Source organism: Lynx rufus, unplaced genomic scaffold, assembly GCF_022079265.1.
Source record: "Lynx rufus isolate CCGP_SWC_20201006 ecotype Redwood Valley unplaced genomic scaffold, mLynRuf1.p SCAF_14, whole genome shotgun sequence".
NCBI classification, from domain to species: Eukaryota; Metazoa; Chordata; class Mammalia; order Carnivora; family Felidae; genus Lynx; species Lynx rufus.
Window position 1 is genome coordinate 33,398,164 of NW_025814828.1, and position 25,237 is coordinate 33,423,400.

General features: G+C 45.9%; 1 protein-coding gene across 1 annotated transcript in view; it reads right to left on the reverse strand.

Annotated features, from left to right (window-relative positions):
* SRPX (sushi repeat containing protein X-linked) overlaps nt 1-24,993 on the reverse strand; it is a 62,028-nt gene extending 37,035 nt beyond the window's left edge. Inside the window, exons 1-8 of the mRNA XM_047075777.1 lie at nt 24,930-24,993; nt 24,076-24,135; nt 18,536-18,727; nt 16,423-16,599; nt 5,771-5,897; nt 2,703-2,824; nt 1,794-1,973; nt 84-217 (exon numbers count right to left, since the gene is read on the reverse strand). Coding sequence (XP_046931733.1) covers nt 84-217; nt 1,794-1,973; nt 2,703-2,824; nt 5,771-5,897; nt 16,423-16,599; nt 18,536-18,727; nt 24,076-24,135; nt 24,930-24,993 — 1,056 coding nt within the window. The remainder of the gene's footprint in view (nt 1-83; nt 218-1,793; nt 1,974-2,702; nt 2,825-5,770; nt 5,898-16,422; nt 16,600-18,535; nt 18,728-24,075; nt 24,136-24,929) is intronic.
* Nucleotides 24,994-25,237: the final 244 nt, after the last annotated feature.

Sequence of the window (25,237 nt, forward strand, 5' to 3'; positions counted from 1 at the left end):
AATCTGGCCTTTGCTTTTAATGAAATCATAGCCCTTCCTGTGAGAGGTCTCCCCCTCACCTTTGCCCTGCTGCAAGGACTCACCTGCAGCATTCCCAACTGCAGCCTGTATAGAAGGTTCCGGGCTGTGGGTGTGGACACAATGAGGAGTCTCCTTTTCTCATAAAACTGGTCCAGAAGTGCCGCTGCTGTTCTGACACCCACGTTGACATTCATGGCTGGAATGAGAAATGGCCAGATGCGTGAGAAAGCCTCTGCTTGTCCTGGCTCAACCTAGCCTGTGATAACCTACAGAAGTGTATGCATCAAGAAGTAAACCCCAAGATAAAATTTCACCTGTAAGTGGTTCATGTGGGAGATGGTCCCAAGAAGCACGGGGTTGGGGAATGGGGAAGTATATCAGTTTTTTTCTTACAGCTATCCCAGAGCACCATAATTGTAGGGGCTTAACCTACCAAATTCCCCTCCAGTCCTGGCAATCAGGAGTTTAAAATCAGTTTCACTGGGCTAAAGTCAAAGGGTTGCCAGGCCTGCATTCCCCCCAGTGCTCTAGGGAAGAACCTGTAACCTTGCCTTTCCCAGCATCTAGAGGCCACCTTCATTTCCAGGCCACCTTCATTTCCAGGCTCATGGCCGTTCTTGCATCTTGGAAGTCAGCAGCGTGCTATCTTCACCTCTCTCTCCTCTCCACCTTCTGCTTCCATCATTTTCTCTGCCTCCCCCTTATAAGGACCCTTGTGACTACATTGGGCCCACCTGGAAAATCCAAGCTACCCTCCCCATCTCAAAATCCTTGATTACCTCTGCAAAGTCCCCTTTATATTCACAGGTCCTAGGTAATATATTTGGGTAATATATTATTCAGGTAATAGATGCAGGTAATATATTATTACAGGTCATATAGTCACAGGTTCTAGGGATTAGGCTGTGGAACATCTTTGGAGGATGGGCATTACTCTCCCTGCCTCAGGAAGTTATTTGTACCTTAACGTATGAAACTGAAGAACACTGGGCATTTAGCTGATGGTCTACATGTGTCTCTCTCTCACCCAACTCTGAATGGCTGGGGTTTAAAAGGAAGCATAAAGATGAGAAAGTACCAGGAAATGCGGGGTGGGGGGCGGAGAAGTGGAGTATATAAATAAAAGATATGCCCAGAATCTTCTGGCTAGTCCAAATTTCACACCATTATCATTACCCAGCCCAATCTGTGTTCCTTGGTAATAAGAGCGGACATGCATTGAGCCCTTACCCTGTGACAGGCACTGCTCTAGTCCACTGTTCAATGGATGGCCTCATTTACTCCTTACGACAACTCAAGTAGTAGGTAAGGTATGGTCTTCCTCATTTGACCTGAGGAGGAAACATCCTGAATGCCCACGGTCTGTGTGACTTTCAAGCCAGTGCTGCAAAGCAGGCATTATACTGTCCATACGCAGTAGTATCCTGGCTTTGCCAAAAAAGACCCTCACATTTGTAGAAGGGAAGGCTAAGGGTACCTAAAGCGGACTTTGCTAATTTGCAAAGTCACTAATGGCGGGCCCTGGGTTCCCACCTCCAGCTTCTTCCTTAGAGGGCATGAGAGAGAAATCAGGAGATGGACAGAGGCAAAGGAGGAAGGTGGATGAGATGAGCTGCCCCAGATTCAGGGACCATTTTCCCTCCTCAGATAAAGAGGGATGGCGCTGAACCTTTCAAAGTGTACAGAATGAAGTCCTGGCTCCCTGTACTGGAATCCAGAACCCAAGGGTCTTCGGGTTCTGCCGCTGGCTGGGTAGAGGGCTGTACTCATACCTGCACAGGTGGGCTCCGTGCCAGACCAGGCCAGGTTGGACTGACAGACTCGGGCAGGACTACCCTGTAGCTCATAGCCACCGATGCAGGAGAACTCACAGGTGGCCCCGTAATTATCGCCATCGCTGGAGCACTTCATGTAACCGTTCTCTGGGGCGTTGAGTTTGCCACAGCGGCGGACTGTAGGGACACAAGGCCAGAGGAGGCTCAGTGCTGAGCTACCCTCCACAGAGTAACCAGGGAAGGCAGCAGTCTTGCAGTCAAGCTTCTCTACTGGCCTGTGAATGAGTGAGGGGGCACATATGACTATCTGGCCAGTGGGTGGGCCTTGGAATGTTTACCATTCATACCAATGAGACCACTGAGATCAACTGGTTTAGTCCCTGTGCTATACATGAGGAGGTTGAACCCAAAAGAATAAAGAATAAAGATGGTTAGGAATTAGCTGCCCAAGCCATGAGGCATAAAATAAATCTTAAAAATATTTTTTTCAGGGAGAACAAAGGTTCTGGAACACCAAGAACATGGACTCCTGATGGCCCAAGCTAGGGGGCTCCTAACCTCCTTTATAGAAGGACTTAGAGGCTTTAGCTGGTCACTCAAGCCCGGGGATGAAAAAGTTATCAAAATAAGATTCTTCTGGGACAGCCAGCTGTGGGCTCATGCAAGACTGGCTTACTGCTCCCTCAGACCTCATAAATAATCTGCCAGCACTGAACCTCATCCAGAGTTGTATTCTGAAATTCAGCCATTAAGATGGCCCACTTCCCCTAGCCTCATCATCAGAGGCTAATCCAAAGCTGGCAAGTATCTCCATGGCAGCAGGAGTTCATAAAGGGTTCTTGCTTGAGGGCCTACTTCCCTTTGCTCCTGTGAAGAGAGGAAAAAGCCAATAAGCAGTATTCTTACCTCTTACTTTAACTCGAAATTTGCAAACGCCCTTGTTCTCAGCTCTGTCATAGACTGTGTACTGGATCTTGTGGTCTCCTTCTGGAAAATTTGAGCCTGGTGGGAGGCCTTTTAGAATAACACTTAAAGAAGGGGGAAAAAAACAGAAACACCAAAGATGATCATTAAGGGCCTAACAACAACTAGGCCATTGTGGGCCTAAGGATCAATGATGATCATTACGGGCACGTGTTCAGCACCCACTCTGCCCTGGATGTGGAGATACTGAGGGAGAGCCATTAGGCCAATCTGACTAGAACAAAGATTTCTTGAAGAACGGAACTTCCTGAGCTTTATTCTGCTTTGGAAGAACAGTTTGACACCAGAACAAGGAAGTCGCCAATTCCTGGCAAATTTAGATTCATTTTTCTCACTGGGAGGTAGAACAGATGATGGGGCATGCTGAGAACCCAGGGCGCAAGTCTTCTTCCAGGCCCACCTTTGTTCCAGGGGGACCCTTAATTGCCTCACTCTGGAGAGGGTGAGGGAATTTTCTGTGAGGAAAATCATTTGAGAGTATAGTCCAAGTAGTCATTGGAAATTTGGGCCTGCAGGGGGGTGCTAGAATTGTCTCTTTTTTTGCTGTCTGGCCTAGTGGAGAGCTTTCCTGAGCAAAAGGCAACTTTATTGTGATTCCTTGATTATCCCGGTGTAGTAATAATAATAGGTTCTTTGTACTTAACATAAACCTTATATACATATTTTAGGCACAGTTCCAGGCATTTTACACATATTAAACCTCACAACAACCTTATGAGATAGGTATTATTATCTCCATTTCACAGATGAGGAAACTGAGGCATCAAAAGTTTAGGGAACTCACCCAAGATCACATAACTAGGGCAACTGTAGTAGCTTTCTTCTTGGCCGAGGAGAATACCAATAAGTGCGGCATGATCACATGCCAGGTTGGTTGGTTTTCCAACACATGGTTCATTGGCCTTCTCTCTACAGTTCTCAGCAATGATGAGAATATTTGCTAATAATGAATATGTGAAATTATCATTGTCACCACTGAAGAGAGCCTCCCAGAGAGGTGGACAGGGTGTCTGTTCATAAGATATGAACTGAAGGGTCTTAGGAAAGTACCAGAAATCCCACCATTAGAAATGTGTCACTTTGGGTCTTAGATGCTCAAAGGTCCTCAGGAAGCACAATTCAAATACACATAAACCTGAGAGCAGGGCGCCTGGGTAGCTCAGTGAGTTAAGCATCTGACTCTTGATTTCAGCTCAAGCCATGATCTCACGGTTCCTGGGATCAAGCCCCACATCAGGCTCTATGCTGACAGTGCGGAGCCTGCTTGGGATTCTCTCTCTGGCCCTCCCCGTGTGTTCTCTCTCGTTCTCTCTCGTTCTCTCTCTCTCTCTCTCTCTCAATAAACATTTAAAAAAACCTGAGAGGAATCATACTTCAAATATGAGTGGCCGCTAACCTCTTGGAGACTCTATTTCATCTGCGACATGAAAATAACCATCACCAGGAGTCAATAAGTGAATTCACAGGAAACACTTGTTTCCGAGCTTAGGGGTGAAGACTGAACATCTTCCCAGTAGATGTTCTCTCATTGCCCATAATTGCTTAAGATATTTCCTCTTGCGCAGTGAGCCTGATAGGATTCTAGCAAGGCTTTCCCCGCCGTGTAGCTCATAAGGCAGTAAGTCAGAGGTATCCTTTGTCTGCAGATGGAAACTCAAGTAGGGAGGTCTGACAGGGCCGTGAACTTTAAGGCACAGATGTGAACATGCTGACATGAAGTAGTGGCATCCAGGGAACAAGGCCAATCAGACAGCTGCAGGGGGACAGGCCCAGGTGCTAGACTAGAACAACATGTAGCTGAACTTTCCCAAAGGGAACCATACATTTGAAAAAGCATTCTGGATGTATGTCAAACTATTACTACAGTTGGTCCCGGTGAATGGGGTTGGGGTGGGGAAGAAAGCTGAAGACCCTTCCTCTGGTTTTATAAACTTCTTCTGTAAGTCTTTAATGTAGTCACAAGTTGATTTTTATTTTTTTTAATGTTTGAAAATTAATTATTTAGAGAGAGACACAGAAAGAAAGTCAGAGGAGGCAGAGAGAGGGAGAGAGAGAGAATCCCAAGCAGGATCTGCACTCTCAATGTGGAGCCCAACGGAGGGCTCAAACTCACAAAGTGTGAGATCGTGACCTGAGCCGAAACCAAGAGTTGGATGCTTAACCGACTGAGCTGCCCAGGTGCCTCTATTTTTTACTTTTTTTTAAGTTCATTTATTTTTGAGAGATAGAGCACAGAGAGGAGCAGAGGGAGAGGGATACAGAGAATCCCAAGCAGGTTCTGCACTGTCAGCACAGGGCCCGACGGCGGGCTCTATCTCAAGAACGTGAGATCATGACCTGAGCTGAAATCAAGAGTCGGATGCTCAAATGACTAAGCCATCCACGCTCCCCATTGTGGTCACAAGTTTAAAAAAATTTAACTAGAAGTCAAAGTTTTGAAAGGAGCAGTTACCAAAAACCAAGGGATAGAAAGTTCTGCACTAAACCATACTCACAGAGCACAAGGGGAGGGGGGCAGCGTCTGGCTCTACCTGGGACACACGGAGGCTTATCAGGGAGGCGGGTGATGGCTTAGTGAGGCCTAAGGGCTTCAGTAGGAGCCCCGTGGGCAGGCAACGGGGGTGATTTTATCCCAGAGTTAACCAGCTAGCGTCGTCTTTCTCCTCCCATCCCTCTTCTTCCCTTCTTCCCTTTCCTTTGACGAATATTTACCGAGTACCAACTCTGTGCTAGGCCTGTTTCTGGGCTTTAGGGATATGGCAGTAAACATGGTATCGTGGAGACAGGCGATAAACAAATACATAAGCAAAATATACAGTATGGCAGGTGCTGAAGACGACTACGGAGAAAAATAGCGCATGAATGAGGAATTGCTAAACGAGTGCTCTGAAAGCATAAATGGACCAGCAGAGATACACTTCCCCACTCTGGGCAGTAAACGTCTCTCATAAAAGAAGCAACATCCTTCCCACTGCCAAAGGTGCACTTACTCAGTTAGAATGCCATCTGCCGTGTCTCTGCCCTCCGGCGTCTCCCAGGACACCCGGACCGTCAGCTTATTGGGTTCAGCAATGCGTTCCTTCACACTTGGGCACTTGATTCTAGGAGGTTCTATATCTGAAAACAGAACCACAGTATAGTCACCATCACGAAGAAATATCTTGTCGGCTTGGGCTGCAACAACCAGCATTTGACCTGCTGGTAGATCCACGTGCTCCCCATTTTCAAAGAGTCTGTTCACCCCTCTGTATTTCTCTTCCCTCCATTCATCTTGCCTCTTCTCTCCTGCTGAGCTTTGAAGATTGCTTGAGAACTCACAGGGCCAGACCCGCAATCAACTGGCCTTGCAAGGTGTCTTCTAGCATAATTTATTAGCTATGGCAACTTCTCCCCACGCTTCCAGACTCTGCTTACTGACTTCACAACATTGCAGCCACCCAGCTAGAACTCATTCAGCCATAGGGAGTCCCTCCTGCTTTAAGGACAGCATGACAACATCAGAAGGGGCACCTTAGCTGTCTTCTAGTTCAATGCAATTCAAGGCAACACATCTCTAGTGAGCGACTGCCTTACTCAAGGCACCATTCCAACTGCTAGGTTTAGGGATGCACAAAGGCAAGGGAATTACGTGCTTCTCAAGAGTTTACAGTCTACTGGGGGGATTATTGTCACCATACATAAAATAGGACACGAGGTAGAAAATGGTACCGCCCCCGGTGAGGCAGAAGCAAATGGTACAGAGGCTTAAAGAAACGACCCAATGCTCTATTTTACAAGTGTGGAAACTGAGGTTTAGAGAGCTTAAGTGATTTATTTAAGGCCAGGCATGTAAACAGTGATAGTGTGAATTATAACTGAAGTCCAAGCACTTACTCCTAGAACAAGCTCTCTCTCCTCTGGCTAAGTCCACTCCCCACTCAATAGCTTACAACAAACAATGGTCTGCACTGTGCTCTCCAACTACCACTGGACGACACCCATGGTTTTGTGTTTCGGGAAAGCAGTTTTTTACCTTGCCTCTGGCCCTCCAAAGGCCTCCCGAATTTGCCCAGGTAGTTTCTCTACCTGGGAACAGAATTTCTGCTCCCTCAGTATCAAGGATGGGTTGATAATGAGGGTTAGAAATAAATGAGATGTCAATCCTCACTGGGTTGGGTTTCATTTTGTCGTAGCTAAAGTGAAATCACAAGAAGGGGGAATTCAAACTTTCGAAAATTCCATTTGATGATTCTGAACAGGTAGAGAAGATATTTAAAGACAGCCTGGCAAGTTACAACATTTAGATGTGCATTGCTTTAGACATCAACTGATAATTATTTAAATGCCACTATGCTACAACCTGAATGAAAATTAAATGTCATTTCATTCTGAGTCAGAAACATCCTTGAGAGACTAAAGCACCACGTAAAGTCTTCATATGCTTTCTCTTGTCTTTTTTTTTAATGTTTATTTATTTTTGAGAGAGAGACAGAGAGACAGAGCATGAGCAGGGGAGGAGCAGGGAGAGGGAGACACAGAATCTGAAGCCGGCTCCAGGCTCTGAGCTGTCAGCACAAAGCCCGACGCGGGGTTTGAATCCACGAACCTTGAGATCATGATCTGAGCCGAAGTCGGATGCTCAACTGACTGAGCCACCCAGGCATCCCTCCTTCTATGTCTTTTCTAATAACTTCTCATTTTATTTAGGGCAAGAAGTTATGAATAACTTGGTAAACAACTTCGCCTTCGGCTATGCAAATTCATATGCCTCCCATGTCATGCTTCAATGGAGTGTGAATTTACAAACCTTAATACGCTAATCCTAAATTGAATAATTACCATATTTTACTGCGTCTAAGTTACAATCAATTTTGAGATGCATCCCAATTTCAGGGATATTAAAATGTAAACAAATATGCTTCCTAAAATTGATAAAGTATATACATGTTCTGATAAAATGGAAGCTGCTTTAAATGCATTTGAGGTGCCTATTTTCATTTGCTAAGTTTTTAAAAATAATCCTTTTAACTTCTGTTATGATAGATGATAGAAGACATACATTTATAATTGAGATGAACATTTCACAGCTTTGGGGGAATCACAAAGATGAGTATACAGTACCTGCCCCCTGCTGGTCAAATCTAGCTGGCAATCTCATCCTAGAAAGTATGTATTTTTTTTAGGGGCACTTGGGTGGCTCAGTCGGCTGAGCGGCCAACTTCAGCTCAGATCATGATCTCCCAGTTCATGAGTTTGAGCCCCACAATGGGCTCTGTGCTGACGGCTCAGAGCCTGGAACCTGCTTCGGATTCTGTGTCTCCCTCTCTCTGCCCCTCCCCTGCTCATGCTCGCTCTCTCTCTGTCTCTCAAAAATAAACATTAAAAAATTTTTTTTAATAAATAAAAAAGTATATATATTTTTTGTTAATTTAAAGCAAAAAAGGATGGGCTGAGAAAAGGAGATAGATTTCAATGCAAAATTGTACGGTGTTTCCTTATTTTCTTGGGGTGACATTGTCAGAGTGAAGAGATACATTTAGCCTCTGTGTCATGGAAAGTAAACATCTGGAAGACACGCTGGGTTTTCTGTATTTAACCATTCGTACCGCCATTGTGAGCAAATGTGCTCTAAATTAGATTATCTGGGTGAAGGCTCTCAGAGCTTCCCAGAGCCAGCTTATGTCCGGGCTAACAGTGATTAGCTGAAACTGGCCTAGTTTTTCAGAAGCAGTGCTCTTCCAAACTAGAAACAAGAAAAAAATCAATCATTAAAAATAACAGCGAATGTTTACGGAACCAACTTACCTGCCCACCCCATGCATTATGTCACTGACTTCTCACGGCCACCCACCAGACTGAGTATTGTTGTTAACATCCCCATTTATATACCAGGAAGTATTTCCTCTCTTGTGGAATTTCTCCACGGTCTGGGATTTTCAGACATGATCACATATTTTTTAATTATCTTAATAAGCCAAACACGTCTGGGTGTCTGCCAGCTGCTGACCCGGTAAGTTTCCTCCCAACACGTACATTCTTTTGGGGTCGCCTGGTACAGCTTCGCCATCGATCCCTGAAGAGCAGATTCTGCTGCACCCTCAAGCATGCTGCCCTCATATTCAGCTGAGGAGACCAGCTAGCCTGCCTTTCAGCAGATGTTCCAGAAACCTAAGCCTGTAATTACACAGCCATGGCCCTCATTGGTTTCTAGAAGCGATCATAAATTTCCATGAATGAACACAGTTACTGTAGAAACATAATTGCAATTCCCTGTTGAGTCAGGATGACCGCAGAGCCAGTTACTGTGTGGAAGCCCTAAAACTTCTGGGAGAACCCAGGCCATGCACAGGAGACATCTGACCAACTGTTCCCCTTCTCAGGGCTCTAGCTGCCCCTCTGCATATAAAATATCAGAAACAAATATATTTCACTGTATCACCTACTATTTATTGGGGAAGCTTGGGAATCCTTAACACATCTAACCAGGTAGGTGGTGGAAATAAGAAAGAGGTTCAAAAGGACAGTGTCCTGGCCAGCAGGTCACTTTTTTCCAAGAGGGAAAAAAAAAACCCTTTTAAACTGAGGCTATAAAGTAACTGCATCCTCAAATGTTTCCTTAAATAGTGTTTCCCACCGGATAGCCATGTTTGAAGATGGCATATGATTGATTAACAGGCGCTTCAGAGCATGGCAATACCTTTATCAGACACTGCGGGACCTGAGGTGGAGTCCCCTCTCTCTGCCTCATTCTAAGGCAAGATGATAGTCTTAACCCAAGTAAAAGGTTGCCACGGCTCCTCACAGAAACAGACTCTTCACTGTCCCTTTCCCGACTTCCTACATACAAATTGGCTCTCTACCTGCTGCTTCTCCCACCATGAAGTTTATTTATTTATTTATTTATTGGGGGGGACAGCAAGAGGGGGAGAGATAGAGAATCCCAAGCAGGCTCTGAGATGTCGCTGTCAGTGCAGAGCCCCATGTGGGGCTCCATCCCAGGAACTGTGAGATGGTGACCTGTGCCAAAATCAAGAGTCAGGCGCTTAACAGACTGAAGCACCGAGGCGCCCCACTTCTCTCACCTCTTTTATCCCCTGATCTTTCACACCAACTTCCTCTCACTCTGTACAGTGTGGCTGGGACTGGTTAGTTACCTACTCTCTGATCCCCTTTTTTGTAGTCAAAGGAGTCTGCCTGGGCCTTTGGCCTTCAAGAAGAAAGACTACATTTCCCAGCCTCCTTTGAAGTTAGGCGTGGTCATGTGATGGGCTCCACCAATGGGCTGTGAGGAAAAGTGACCTGTGCAACTTCTGGGTTGTGCTTTTAAAAAGGGTGGGAAGAGCGCACCTTTCCCTTTTTCCTCCCTCCTCTACCCTGGTTTGAATGTGGATATATGGTGGGGGAGCTATAGCAGCCATCTTAGACCGAAGAACAAGTGAGGAGGAGTTGGGCCTCAGATACTGCCCAAGGCTGCTTAAGCATAAACGTTTATAGGAGAATAGAACCTGTATCTCATTTAAAGCATTATGATTTTGGGGCGCCTGGGTGGCGCAGTCGGTTAAGCGTCCGACTTCAGCCAGGTCACGATCTCGCGGTCCGTGAGTTCGAGCCCCGCGTCGGGCTCTGGGCTGATGGCTCAGAGCCTGGAGCCTGTTTCCGATTCTGCGTCTCCCTCTCTCTCTGCCCCTCCCCCGTTCATGCTCTGTCTCTCTCTGTCCCAAAAATAAATAAACGTTGAAAAAAAAATTAAAAAAAAAAAATAAATAAAGCATTATGATTTTAGCTTTGTTAATAGTGGCCGAACAGGTACATAAGCAATCACACCTGTTTTTTTTCAAACTTCTTCATCTTGTATGGCATCTTCCAAGATGTATTTAATTAATGATTTCTAAGCACTTTTTTTTCAAACAAAGAATATTGTGGTGAATTTCTGGCAAAGATGGCTACTCATAATCCCCTTATATATATTCAGCACCTCCTACCAAGAGGTAGAGTCTATTTCCCCTCCCTCTGAATCTACACCAGCCTTGTGACTCACTTTGACTAAGAGAATGTAAGGGAAGTAAATCTATGCCAGTCCCAAGTCTGGGCCCTTAACAGAGTCTGGCACCTTCTACTTTTGCTATCTTGGGAACCAGCTGCCATCTAAGGGTCTAATTATCTGACTGGAGAGGCCATGTGGAGAGGACAAGAAATTATGAAGAGAGAGAGACAGACAGACACACTCAGCCAAACCCCAGCCAGCACAGCCAACTGAGGTTCCAAACACGTGAGTGAAGCCATCTTGGATCCTTTGTCCCCAGTCACCTCAGCTATTACAATGTCAAACAGAGATGAGCTGTCTCCACTGAGTCCTGCCCAAATCCCCAACCCAAACAACCAGAAGCAATAACATGGTCGTTTGAAGCCACTGAATTTTGGGTTGTCCGTTGTGCAGGAATAGATTACTGATACAAATATAAAACAGTTTGAGGCTGGTGACAGAGGAAGGAAGTGGCCACTACATGGGGCACAGGAAAAGAGTAATTCCAAAAGGCAGAACAAACCTGGACTCTGTAAACTTGCCCAACTGTTTGCTTCCCCCAGCTTTAGTATAATATAATCCTTGTGGATGTGTCTCAGAGGTGGTTCTGTTTTTCTGCTATCATATAAAGTATCAGAAAATTTTCCCCAGTGGACGCAAGAGGCAAGAAATGGAGGCAGTGAATTCCACAATTAAAAGTCACCATCTTCAGGGCACTTGGGTGGCTCAGTTGGTTGGGCGTCCGACTTCGGCTCAGGTCATGATCTCACAGCTCTTGGGTTCGAGCTCTGCATCGGGCTCTGTGCTGACAGCTCAGAGCCCGGGGAGTCTGCTTCAGATTCTGTGTCTCCCTCTCTCTCTGCTCCTCCCCTGTTCGCTCACTCTCTCTCTCTCTCTCTCAAAAATAAACAAACATTAAAATTTTTTTTTTAATTTACAAAAAAGTCACCATCTTCACCAGAAAGATGCCCAACTGAAAATTCATTGGTGATATGTTTATATTATACAAGGTCACTACGAGTTTACCTGTTGAGGCCAGGTAAAATGTGGATCAGTATCTCAATCCAACGAGTCGTTTCAAAGCTAAACTAGCTTCCTGAAGGTTTGCCAAAGGATGTGTGCTTGTCAACCCAGGAAAAATGTAGCATAATTTAAGATCACTGATAACGATGCACCGACACATTTATTCTTAGCCCCATAATGTGTGTATCTTCAACTGAATCTCTGGAAGTAAGGCAGGGCAGTGCATCGAATGTCCCTGTGGGTCAGTGGGTAAGCCCAGCTGTCAGAGAGCTGAGAAGCCACAAAAGCAATCCATCAATGTGCGTATCTGAAATCTCAGAGATGATATTTTATTCCAGAATTTCGTGTGTGCTAAGTCTCAATCTATTCTACTCTGCGGGAAATACAAAAGAAGCAGAGAGCAATTCCAAAAATCAAGTTGGTTTGTACACTGTCCTTTGTTAAAACAACTAAATGGGGGCTCTCTGCATGTCAAAAGGTATCGGCTGGGTCTTCATTATCAGTGATTTTTAATTTTCTTTAATGTTTATCTCTTCCTCTTTTTGCCCAGGGAAAAGCGTTGGTCTCAGGGAGAAGTCACACATCAACTCAAAATCTGGCATCTAGATGAGGGCTTGCTTGTAATTTTAACTGTCCATTGTTCTATCTAAATGCCAATGTAACCAAAAATAACTAAAAACGGAAAGAAAGAAAAAAAATCCCCTAAAAACAATAGTTGTTTAATTCCAAGGTTTTTTTTTTCATATATCTATGTATCTAGATATAGATATAGATCAATGGAAGTTGTGGCTCTTTAGTTTAACCCTCCTGCAATTGCAGCAGGATTTTTCTCCTGCATTGACTTCTTTCTCTCCATATCTGTTTTGGAAATAACCATGGACTTGAGTCCACTGCCAGAGTGCGGTCTGCCTAAGAGAATTAATTTTAACTCATGGTACTTTCAAATTAGCCAGACCACAGAACTGACCACCTCAGAGTCAAAAGCATGGCCAGTGTTCTCTCCTCCCTCCAGGTCTGGAGGAGAGCTGGGACCATTTTCTCAGCACTCAGCAAAGCTCCAGCCAAGACGCGCTGCTGGAAGTTGTGCGGAAATTTGGGAACTACTCAGCCACCATGGGTCAGCATCTAAAATAGGCTGAGGCTCTGAGCTATGCTCAAGGACCCTCTACACATGAACAAAGTTATTAAGCTAATTTAATACATTTAAAGCCAACAGAGTCCATGACATCCCTGGAGTAAAAGTCACTGGGGACAAACTCCAGCTTCTCTGTCACCAAAATTAACGAAAGAAGTGCCTGCTGGCTTTGTCTGTTTGTCTCTTTTTCCTGGGAGCTCTATGCTCTACTGTGGCTCACTGGTCCCCTTTTCGCCTCTCCCACCTCATTGTATGCACAATATCCCTTCCCCGCCCAGTATGCCTGAACCTTGCCCTGGAAAACTCTAAGATAGATTCCCTGCAACTGGGGTTCATTTCTTAGTCCTTTCTCTCTCCCTCTGGGAAGGTTTCAGCCCCATCTGGTCCAGCTTAAGCCATGCCTGTTGCTTTTTGAGAACAATCAGCATTTTCTTTCCATTGTTGCACACGATCTGGACACCTGAACAGTGTGATCCCTAGAGAACTCATCGCCAATGCTTGCTTAGCAGAAAGATTTTCAAACATCTCCTTTCCTCCCATCACCTCCGTCCTTTCCGACATGACGGAGGAGAGATTTAAAATTTGGGTGGCTGTTCTGAAGAGCTAGCTTGCACAGAGCAAGTCACAGGGGAGATACTGAAAACAACACCTGTGAGAGGTCCTGCTGACTCGACCGCCTGGCCTTAGGTCATGTCCTTCAAGAGGTGTGTGTCCTCGGCACCACTCTACCTACATTGGTTGACCAGGACTGCTCTGCCATTTTCTCACCGAGAACTACTGTGACTCAGGGGGAGAAGTCCAAACCCTTGGAGAAAAGTTGCTGAACCAAATATCCCGTTGCTACTCAGTTTTTCTGTAATCTCCCTTTTACCACCTGGACTGAAGGTCTCCAAATTCTATCTCCCAGACTCTTTTTGCCTGCTGGGTGCCAGGTAAGTTTGCAAACAGGAGGCACCTGTCAGAGAACAGAAGGCAAGAAGAAGGTGGAGCTTCAGGGAGGGTTTCCTGGACTCCTGAACTATCGGCAGGAGTGTGGGCTCCTGATTTCACCCTCATCGACGATGGCGTCAGTTCCAGAAATGTCAGCAATAAGGCCAGGCTTATGAACTTTGGGTGACAACACCATGGCACCATTTGCTCCTCCAGCTCTTTTTATATTTTTTAACCAATTCCCTGTGTTAAAGTCTCCTCCATTTGAAATACCTAGCATGGTTTCTGTTTTCCCAATTACTGACCAATATGAACTCCTACCTAAAACATAGAAAAAGAGAAGCCTAGAATCAATCTGAGTCTGTTATCTGGGTTTATTTGGACCTGTTGCTCTCGGCAAATGGATACAAGGTATGGTCCAGGCTGTGACTCTGACCTAGAAGGGTTCATATCACATCTTGGGCAAGATCCCTCGGCTATAGCTCAGTACCCACAGAACTGAAGAGCGAGAATGGCTGCCAGGGAAGACCACGGACAGAGGTGCCGTCCTGAAGACAGCCCTGGGACTGAGGCCAGAGTTGTTACTGTTATATTTCTGCCCCCAGAGGGTAGCATCCAATTTCAGACTTGCTCCTGAAGTATATGCCCCAGACAATGAACAGTCAGGAACGAGTCCTTGGCATAAGGCACATTCGCAGACTGAGCTGACCAGTTCTCCGGAGGACGGGCAGATACCAACAAGGGAGGAGCCAAGCACCTATGGCAGTTGCTTTAGCACGTCAGTGCCAGAGGTATCTCTGGATCCAGGAACTTTGGGCCTGAGAGCCTGGAGACACAGGCTTGGCTCTATACAACCTTGTTTATGTCAGGTGACCTCTCAGGCCTCATCTGTAGAATAGGGGAAGGGACTAGAATATTCTGTAAGGGTGGGTCCTGGCAGCTCTAATGGTTCATGAGTAAATGATCCTCTGGGAGAGTGGTTCTCAACCACTTGGAGGGAGCTTTGGAAAAATACCAGGGCCCCAGTGATTCAGATTTAAATAGAAGCCAGAGTTGAAAAACCACTGTCCCAGAGCAGTCTGCCTCGGTATTTAAAGGGCACAGGAGGGGCGCCTGGGTGGCGCAGTCGGTTAAGTGTCCGACTTCAGCCAGGTCACGATCTCGCGGTCCATGGGTTCGAGCCCCGCGTCGGGCTCTGGGCTGATGGCTCAGAGCCTGGAGCCTGTTTCCGATTCTGTGTCTCCCTCTCTCTCTGCCCTTCCCCCATTCATGCTCTGTCTCTCTCTGTCCCCAAAATAAATAAATGTTGAAAACAAAATTTTTTTAAAATAAAGGGCACAGGAATCCCCTGGGGATCTTATTCACGTGTGGATTTTCATCTGCCAGGTGTGGGATGGGTCACAAAATTCTACATTTCTAACAAGCTTCCTGCTGGTGCTAACACTGCTGGTCCAAGGGCACTATTTCTGGCATAAAGGTATTAAAGTTCTTCCCATATTTGATTTTTTTTAATGTTTATTAATTTTTGAGAGAGAGAGAGAGAGAGAGAGAGAGAGAGAGACAGTGCGAGAGAGGGAGGAGCACAGAGAGAGGGAGCCACAGAATCCGAAGCAGGCTCGAGACTCCGAGCTGTCAGCACAGAGCCCGATGTGGGGCTCGAACGGGTGAACCACGAGATCATGACCTGAGCCAATGTCAGACACTTAACCGACTGAGCCACCCAGGCGCCCCCCCCAAGTTTGATATTCTTAAGGCAGATTCTCAAACTTCAGAGCATGAGAATCCCCTGGAGGGCGTAAGAAAATGCCAACTGCTAGACCCCCACCCCAGATCTGCTGAATTAGAATCTGCATTTTCACCAAGGTTTCCAGGTGATTCCAATGCACTTTAAAGTTTGAGAAGTACTGCCTTACATCAGGGGCTCTCTTTCAGCCCTTCAGAATGCCCCGGGGGCTCCTTAAAGTGCAAAGCACTGGGCCCCACTCCCAGAGCCTCTGATTCAGCAGATCTGGGGCAATGCCAAGAGTTTGCCTTTCTAAAGAATTCCCAAGTGCTTCTGTAGCTCCCAGGGGCACACCTTAAGAACCATTGCTCAACAAACCCAGAGTCAGGTAACATTTCCAAATCCCAGCTTAGCAAAGGGAGTGCCTGCTGACTGACCATCCCATCGCAGTCTACAACAAATGAACTCCGTCTGTCAGCTCAAAGACACACAGATGTTCTCTGTGGGACTGTCCTGCAAACGTCAACCACTCTGCTCAGTGCTTTAGGGCAGATCCCTGGACTGAAGCAGCACCCCTGACAGCCTGCCGCGGCCTCAGGAGCAAGCCAAGAAAGAGAGGCATTAGATGCAAGCCCCTGGCGGTGAAGTGGGCTCTAGGATAGAGCCTGAGGTTAGGTCTGGGCTAAGCCACAGGACTAGGGATGAAGAGAGCTTCTGGAAGCAAAGCTGGGTACTTATGCTTTACATTCGGGGTGCTAATGCTTCCTGTAAAATCCACTGTAGGAACCCACCCAAAGTATGCGCTCCTTGAAGATGGGTATTTTCTTACCGACACAGGAGGCTGGGCGGCCGCTCCAGGCCTTGTTGTCCATGCACGTGACCGTCCGCTCCCCTTTCAACGTGTATCCTGGTGAGCAGTAGTACTCACACCGGGAGTTAAAGTAGGCACCATCGACGCACTTAAACCCTCCATTCGCTGGCATGGCCAGAACGGGGCACCGCTTTTCTGAAAAAGAGAAAACCAGACACTCAGCATTTCTTAGTTTTTGTCCATAGAGTTTGAGCCCAGAAACTCTGAAAACACAGAGTGCAAAGCCAATTTAAAGATCACAGATAGAGTGGGTCAGTCAGTTAAGTGTCCGACTTCAGCTCAGTTCATGATCTCACTGTGAGTTCAAGTCCTGCATCGGGCTCTGTGCTGACAGCTCGGAGCCTAGAGCCTGCTTCAAATTCTGTGTCTCCCTCTCTCTCTGCTCCTCTCCCACTCATACTCTATCTCTCTCTGTCTCTCAAAAATAAATAAATGTTAAAAAAAATTAAAAAGAAGATCACAGATAGAGGGGCGCCTGGGTGGCTCAGTGCGTTAAGCATCCATCCAACTTTGGTTCACGAGTTCAACCCCTGCGTCTGGCTCTGTGCTGATGGCTCGGAGCCTGGAGCCTGCTTCGGATTCTGCGTCTCCCTCTCTTTCTCTCTGCCCCTCTCCCACTTGGGCTCTGTCTCTGTCTCTCTCTCTCTCAAAGATAAATAAACATAATACAATTTTTAAAAGATCATGGCTAGAACCAGAGAAACCATGGGTGGCTGCTTGTTACAAGGAAGGGGCACACAGTTTCATATCAGACTGGCTTGGATTGGCATCCTAGCTAAGCCAGTGTTTCAGGTCGGGTTCCTCAGAAGCAGACCCTGAGGCATGGATTTGTGTGCAAGTGATTTAGTGAGAAAGTTCTCCCAAGGGAGACCAGCGAGGGGCGGAGAAGGTAGGACAGGGGAAGGAAGGAGGCCAGGCAAGATGGGATCTCAGGCAAAGTCAGCCTTGGCCTGCCCCCCCCCCCCAGGGGAGATCTGGAGCAGAGTGACACCGGGGTTTGTCCTGTCTCCACACAAGGAAGTTGGGCACCCATAATCCTTTACCAGTCAGTACTGGGCAGCTCCAGGCCTACTGGGGATGCCCTCCCTGTCAGAACAAAGAGAACAGCCCTCGGAAGGAACACAGTCTCCTCTCTTCCTCTGAAGAAGATCTAACATGCAAGTCAGAAGCTGGGGGATGGACACCCAGAATTGGGAAAACAGGACCCAAGGATATCCGGGCGAAGCACCAAAAATGTCCACTATGTATACAGTCACCCTGTCACATGGTCTGCATAGGCGGGGTCATATGGCTGCAGCCCGGAACCTCAGTTTCCCCAATGATAAAGTTAAGGTACTGGCACCCATGTCATTGGCCTCAATGCAAAAACTGGACATATGTCAAACGCCCAGCATACAACAGGTGCTCAATTAATGGTGGCTGTTTTGAATAACAATGGCACCTGAAATGTGCTTCAACAATGCTGTACCTCTGGCAGTTGCCTGAATGTGATGTGACTTCTCCTCCAGCTAAAAGTGAGCCCCTGAAACGCTCTGCCCATCTTCTTTCTCCCCTGAGGCACGGTCCCTTTCCTGGAATAGCATTCTTCAGTAACTTTTCCGGGCCGGCCTCCGTCAGCTCTGCCCTCTGGGTGAACACTTCTTGTCTCCAGGAACACAAGTCCATGACTTCGCACCTGGTACGTTCTGTACGATTTGCACCCCTGCTCTGCTCTCCAATGCTATTCTGTGAGACCCTTGATGGCAGAGCCTGCATGTGTCTTATTTGTTTCGAGATCCCCAACACCTTTTCAGGGTCTAGCACATATTGAAACAAAACCTGTCTGCGGAGCAAACCTCTGTTCTCTCCCCCTTTCTTGAACAGCTGATCACACTGTGGTGTCTGAAAGGTGTTCTCTCCCTTCCACCAAATCTCGCAAACCCACTGGCATCTGCTCACAAGGTCAGTTTTTCTCATTAGAGACCACATAACATTCGGTAAAGAGAAAAAAGCTCTAATCTCATCTCAGAGCAAAAGAACCTTGGTGCTGACGGGCCCCAAAAACCCACCCCACCGGGGCCAAGCTACTCACGCTTGCAGATGACCTTGTCGGACCAGCGCCTGTTTGACTGGCAGATGAGCTGGGAAGAACCATGCAGCTCATAGCCCTTCCGGCAGCGAATGTCGCACCTGGTTCCCAGGGCTGTTTTGTAGTATCCTCCTTGAGGGGCCCTGCAGTACACATCCCCATACTTCACCTTGATGGGGGAGCACCATGGGGTGTCTGCAGGTCGCAGAAACAAAGGAGGGGAGAAATAGGAAATGACATCTTTAGAAAATGTGTCTCCTCATTCTCAAAGTCCCTGGCTGACTGCACTCTATATTTTGGAATCTCTTAAGGAGTCGTTTAAGGTTGTCTCTGGGTGGGGAGGTTACGATCACAGGACTAGGTGTCAGACTTATCTGTCTATGCATCCGAGTTCCTCCATTACTAACTGTGTGATCTTGGACAAGTTACTGAACCTCTCTGAGTCAATACCAATACCTCTGTCCCAGGGCTCTTTTAAGGATAAAAAAAAAATAATGCATATCAAACACCTAGCACAGTGCCTAGCACATAGCAAATATTCAATACATGCTTGTTCTTGTTGGCATTTCCCTTGAGGAGATAACATAATTCTTCTTTTGAAGGCATTTGATATCATTGTAAACCCTAACCCCAACCATCCATACATAGTGGCAAGGAAGTCCATAATTGGTTAGGTTTTTTTTCCCCAAATCTGCATGCATATTCTCTGTAAAAACTCATAATACTATTTTAACTCATGTGAACAAAGCTGCAATTTCCAAGGTTTTACCACAGGAGATAATTTTGGCTTAAAGTCACAGAACAATCGCTTCCCATAGGGAAGCAACTCCCCTTTTCAGACGTCCCCGGTTAGGCCCCATTCAGGTAAGAAAGTGTCACAAATGGTAAAGTTCCCAAATGGCAAAATTCTGGCGTGTTTTGATTTTTGTCTAGTAGTTGCCCGGAGCACAGCTAGGAGAACGCTGACAAATCTGAGCCTCTCCCCTGTGCCTTTGGAAGGTACTTGCTGAAAGCCATAAAATTGTTAGGGCAAGGCTGGCTCATTGGCGGGGAAGTTCCCACAGTGCCCACCTCACAATCTACCACGAGTGGAGCCTGCCTCGCTCCCAATGCCTCCGAGGGGAGCCCCCTCCCCACAGCTGCCAGGCTCCTCTGCACCTGGGCTGTCCGTGAGTGGGGTGCGTGCGCCATCATGTGGCCAAGGAGGACACCTTGTCTGACTTCCCAAGGAATTTTCTGAGGATGTGTTTCTGACTGCTTCTCAGCCGTGAAGACCAAGTCATGTCCAGGGCTTGTGCACAGACTGTTTTGGGTTTTTTTTTTTCTTTTGTGCTTTCAGAACTTCTTTGGCTAATACTTTCATCATATAATGTTTTTGCAGACAGCTGCCACGTGGGTCCTACAGTCAGGAGTCAAGCAAGTATTTCCCGGACTTTCTGGGTAAAAGTCATGTCCTGCAGGCTTGGCCTGAGGCTGATTAAGTTCGACCATGCGGACGCACGGACACAGGCCTCCAGGAGCTTACATCAGGCCTACGGACCTTCCTTGAACAAAGTTTCCTCTTAACACACATTGTATGTGTGAACATTTTTTTTCATTTTTATTTTGTTAAGTTTTTGTTTGTTTATTTATTTATTTGGGGGGGGGGCAGGGAAAGGAAAGAGTCCCAAGCAGGCTCCATGCTGTCAGCACAGAGCCCAATGTGGGGCTCAAACTCACGAAACCATGAGATCATGACCCGAACCGAAACCAAGAGTCAGATGCTCAACCAACTGAGCTACTCAGGTGCCCCATGTGCTAGCATTTTTAACTAAGAATAATCTGGACCCTGAAGTAAAGTACAAAACAGCATACATGTCTCCATTATTGTCTTCTAGGTATGAAAGAATTCTTGAACCAATTTTAAATGCCTTGGTCCTTTCTTCAGTGATGGCTCCAGGAAAGCCAGGAAACCAGGAGATTTCACGATCACAGGTATTGATATTTCTTCTGTGATCAAATGATCTTAAGATAAACTCTGGAAAAATCCATACATAGATGCCTACCACTCAAATAAAACTGAGATTTGGAACCTACCGGCTTCTGTGACTACTAGACGTGAGGTCTGCCTATCTGTCTCTCTCCCTCCCTCCTTCCCTCTCTCTGCCTTTCTTTTCCAACTCCAATAGGAAAGATCACCTACAAGGAAATTCCCAAATGCTCTTGCTGTTTTGTCTCAAAGAAGCACTTTTTACAGTTTGTCAGAGGATTTCCATGGTCACTAAAAAAGATCTTAAAAACGACCTGTTGTTTTACCTCTTTATCATCTTCCCCACCCCTTCTCAACTCCTTCACTGCCTCGTTTCCTTTTAGTTTCCCTGTCTGTCCTGTTCTCCTTCTAGACTGCATTGCTTCTGCGCTCCCCATCTCCAGCCTCCTCCTCTTGCCGACTGGGCCCCTTTCCTGCCTTATTTTCTGCCATCTCACACGCCAAACTGTGGAAGCCTGAGAACTGGCCTCCAGGGAGAGAAAGTGAAGCCCGCATTGGGGGTGGGGGAAGGGTGGTGAGGGAGAAGTGAATATGGAGGACACAGAGGGAGAGGAGGAAAACGTACTGAACTAGTCAAGTGTGGGGGGTGTAATACCAGGCAAGGACAGGAGCCCCAGGCATACATTCTAATTCCATCCTCTCCCAGCAACCCTGGACAATTCACTAAACTTTTCAGGGAATCAGATTCCTCAACTCTAAGCCACAGGAGTGGATTAAATTATTTTCAAAGTCCCATCTAGCTTTGAAGCTGTAGGCTTCAAACTCTGCCTTACTCCTTTCCGATCCCCTGCCCATGCCCGCCTCCTTACTCCTTCTTCTGCCTGCTGAGTGGTCTCTCCTAACCCTTCCAGCTGAAGGCAAAGCCTTTGTGCATTCTGGCTCCCGATCACAACCCCACTGATGTAAAAATGGGAAGAGTGTCCAATTCTTAACTTGTTTTTCACTCAAATTGTTGAACACACACCTTCCAGCTTCTGGACTTCTTTTTCAGGAGGGACACGATTTTTGAGGAAGCTAATGTGAAAGCAGCATACCTTCCCTTTAGCACGCATGTTACGGTCGGCTTTGCCACAAATGTACCCAGGACAAGTATTTAAGGCTGGCAGGTACGGTAGAGGATGACCAGGGTATACATACATCACAAATTCACATATTTCAATACAATATTTTCAATGCGATTCCTTTCTGTCCCCTGTTCTGAGTCCTCAAATCCTCCTAGAAGTGCTGGCTACACATCAAAAGCTGCGCTGTTGTCAACATGTGGGGAAAAAAATCTTGTTTTCATTTATTCGCAGAAGGAATGTTTTTGGGTCATTTTCCAAGAAATCTTCTAAGGAAGATACTGTGACAGTTTCACAGCTCTGCCATAATCATAATTAAAATGTTAGCGACTGACTTGAACTTGAAGTGCACAAAAGCACTAGGAGTTAGAGTGAACTAGCAAGATGTTTAACACAGAGGTTTAGTGAAACAAAGCCCTTACGCTGCTTCAATTAAGACGGGGTTTATTTAGGGAGAACTCTAAATCAGTTATTCAGGAAAGCTTTTTCAGTCCCCCCTTGGCCAAAGCGGTAAGCCTCCCAGTTACCTGGAGTTTCTAGGATAGACAATGTCTTAGAGCAGATGAGTGAGAAGCCAATCTCTGGACACAGAGCTTCAAACATCTGGATTTCACACCTGAATGCAATGTTGGCTAGCTGAAGGACTCTGGGCAACTCACCTGCCCTCTCTAATCTGTGGTTCCTTCATCTATGAATAAGGAATAACAAGATTATCTCAACATGCCCTCCCCCTTCCCTCCATTCATGTGACTGCGCGATGGCATTCCAAGCAAGAGAATCAAAAGCAACGCTTGCCACATTCTGGGAACCCAATAAATGTCGTTTACATTTTCCTTTCTTCCTTCTTTTACTTTAACTCAAAGCACTTATTGAGTATATACTCTGTGCCGGACACTGTGCAGGGGCCTGGTTAATAATGGTTTGCCTCTAAAGTGTTATGACTTGAAAAAAAAAACAAAAACTGGGGTGCCCGGCCTGGCTCAGTCAGAAGAGCATGTGACTCTTGATCTCGGGGTTGTGAGTTTGAGTCCCAAGTTGGGAGTAGAAATTACTAAAATAAACCTGCCAATAAAAACAATTTCCTAAGACATATTTATTCTTAAACACTCATATTTTAGCCATCTAAATATATTGGCACATATTTTAGCCATCTGGTCTACCTTGCACAATTGCAGTGCCATGAGGGGAGGATGAACACTGGGAACGATGAGCTGAGGGCACTGGGCAACTCTACTGCACAAGGGAAGGATCACATGTGCACATATGTGTTTTAGGAAGATTTTTCAAGAAGGGACTCAAGGAAAAAACATTTTTTTAAACCCTCAGTTAATTAAGAAGTGTTAGGAATTGGAATATCTCCTTACCCCAAACACCTAATTAACAAGTTTGTCCTTTGTTTGATTGGTTAGTTCCTGAGGCAATTCATATATGAGCTGTGCATAGGAATGAGTATCTGCATTCACAAATCATAAGAAAACGTGGAATGTGGTGGGAAACACAACTGGACAGACACTGGTCATTATATTAGACTGTTCACTCATGTGAAAAACAACCGAAGGACTGGCCGGTACTACCCTGATTCTCTTACAACTTGGACATATCGCGACAGAGCAGGGCAGTGTCCTCTTGCCAGCCTGTGGGCACATTTCTTGGGCAAAAGTTCCGCAACAGAACTTTATTAACCAATTTTTCTTCACATCATCCCTCCACTGAAAAAGGAAGCAGCTTCAGAGAGAAATCACCTAAATGTACCTTCCCTTTTCCCAGGGCTCCCTAAGCTTCAGAGAAATGACTCACCAGTAGAAATATTTGTGGACATACTTACCTGAGCCTGCTCTGAAGTTTCTTGATTAGGCTTTTTATACCTGGTGGGGGGTGGATTGCTGGAAATGTGTAGATGGAGTTCTTTATCATTAGAATAAAGTTTCATCTGGCAACACACTCTACTTATCATTTCGGGAGCCAAGCTGGACTCAGAAAGAGCACAGTGAAATGAGCTTATGAAAATCAAGTTTTCCCATTCCCCATTCATCTCAGTACATTAGCAGCACGGGGTCCAGATTCAACCTTAGGTGGTTTACTCTGGACCATTCTGGCTGTAATGTACGAATCAGGCAGAATTCACGGCTTGATTTTCACGTTCATCAGCTAGAGCTTGGCTTTGCAGAAGTAAGGACAGTAAAGAAATTTACGAGAATAAAATGACCACCGCGGTGCTGAAGGACAGCACTTCAGAGAATTCCAAATGCTTTTTCTTTCTTTTGTTTCTCTTCATTTTGTTTTTAAATGGGAGCATATGCTTATTAATTTTTAAATACATTTTTTTTCCCCGACAGGTCATTTGAACTTTAATGCATTGTCTGGTCACTTTATTATAGTCTGCTCTGCAGGGCAAAAAGGAAAGTTTTCCTGGCATCAGCAGGTCCCCATTAGCACAAAAGCAAAGCATTCACCTTTATATCTAGCGTGTGAATACCCGACTTCATCGTCTTCTAGCGGTGAGTCTCCAGATCCTACAATAAAAAAGAACAGAAACTGCAGCAAGGAGAGCCACATGATATGGACGAATATTTTGAAGCACTGCTTTGGCAACAGTCATGCAAGAGGGGCTTATTAGAACGCAGAGCCAAGAGTGAAAGCTTCGGTGGCCATTCACGAAGGGACAGGGGCACCTCTCAGAGTGAACCTGGCTGGGCTGAGATTGCCAGAGCCAATCAAAACGAACCTCCGTCTGCTTTGGAATCACCACAAGCCAACTGGAATTCTGGACTCAGGACAGAAAGTCAACTTCACTCTGAGAAGACGCCAATGTATATGAATCTCATGCCAGGGGAGACGCAGTAAAATGTGTGTGACTCAGACATGGCCTACGGTTTCTCCGGCAGTCAAAGAAAACCCAGGAGAACCGAGTGTTTGTGGTACCTGAAAATCAGTCCATCTTGTAAATGAATTTGGGTGGAGGATAAGGAGGCAAATCAAATGTCTAATCTTAATGACAAAAGAAATGCAAAGCTACTTTGATATTTTTGTAGGAAAAGAGGGCCGAAGTCAACAATCTGGATGTTTATTTGGAGCCTCTCACCCAGGCATCACTAAAGTAAAGTTTCTTGATGAGTCTTGCTACCCTTGAAAACCACAGCCTTAGAGGGAAAGTCTGTATTCAATTTTAAAATTTAAACTCATTTAGCAGTTGGAACCAAATCATTTTTAGAATATCCAATACTGAATTCCAGTAAGTGGTACAATCTTAATCTTTAAATTGGTATCAGGGCCCAAACTTCAAAACCTTAATCTTAAATTTACATACCTTTCCCTTTAGACTTCCTGGTCTGATCACTGACCATGGAGTTAGCACCATCATGGTCACACATTTACCTAGAGGGACAAGGGCAAGGGCAAGCACACTCTCTATCATGAGGCTTTTCAAATCCCCACACAGGATAAGTGAATGAGTCATGGTCCCTGCTCTAGTTATATTCTGGATGAGAGAGAGCATGGAAATTGAAAGTGGGAAGGTGATGAAGGCTGGACCATGTCCATTTGAAAAAAGCCCCTACTCCCCACCTAGGGAAGCCCAGTTCTGTGTCTCTCTTTGCTCCAGGTTTCTGGCCACTC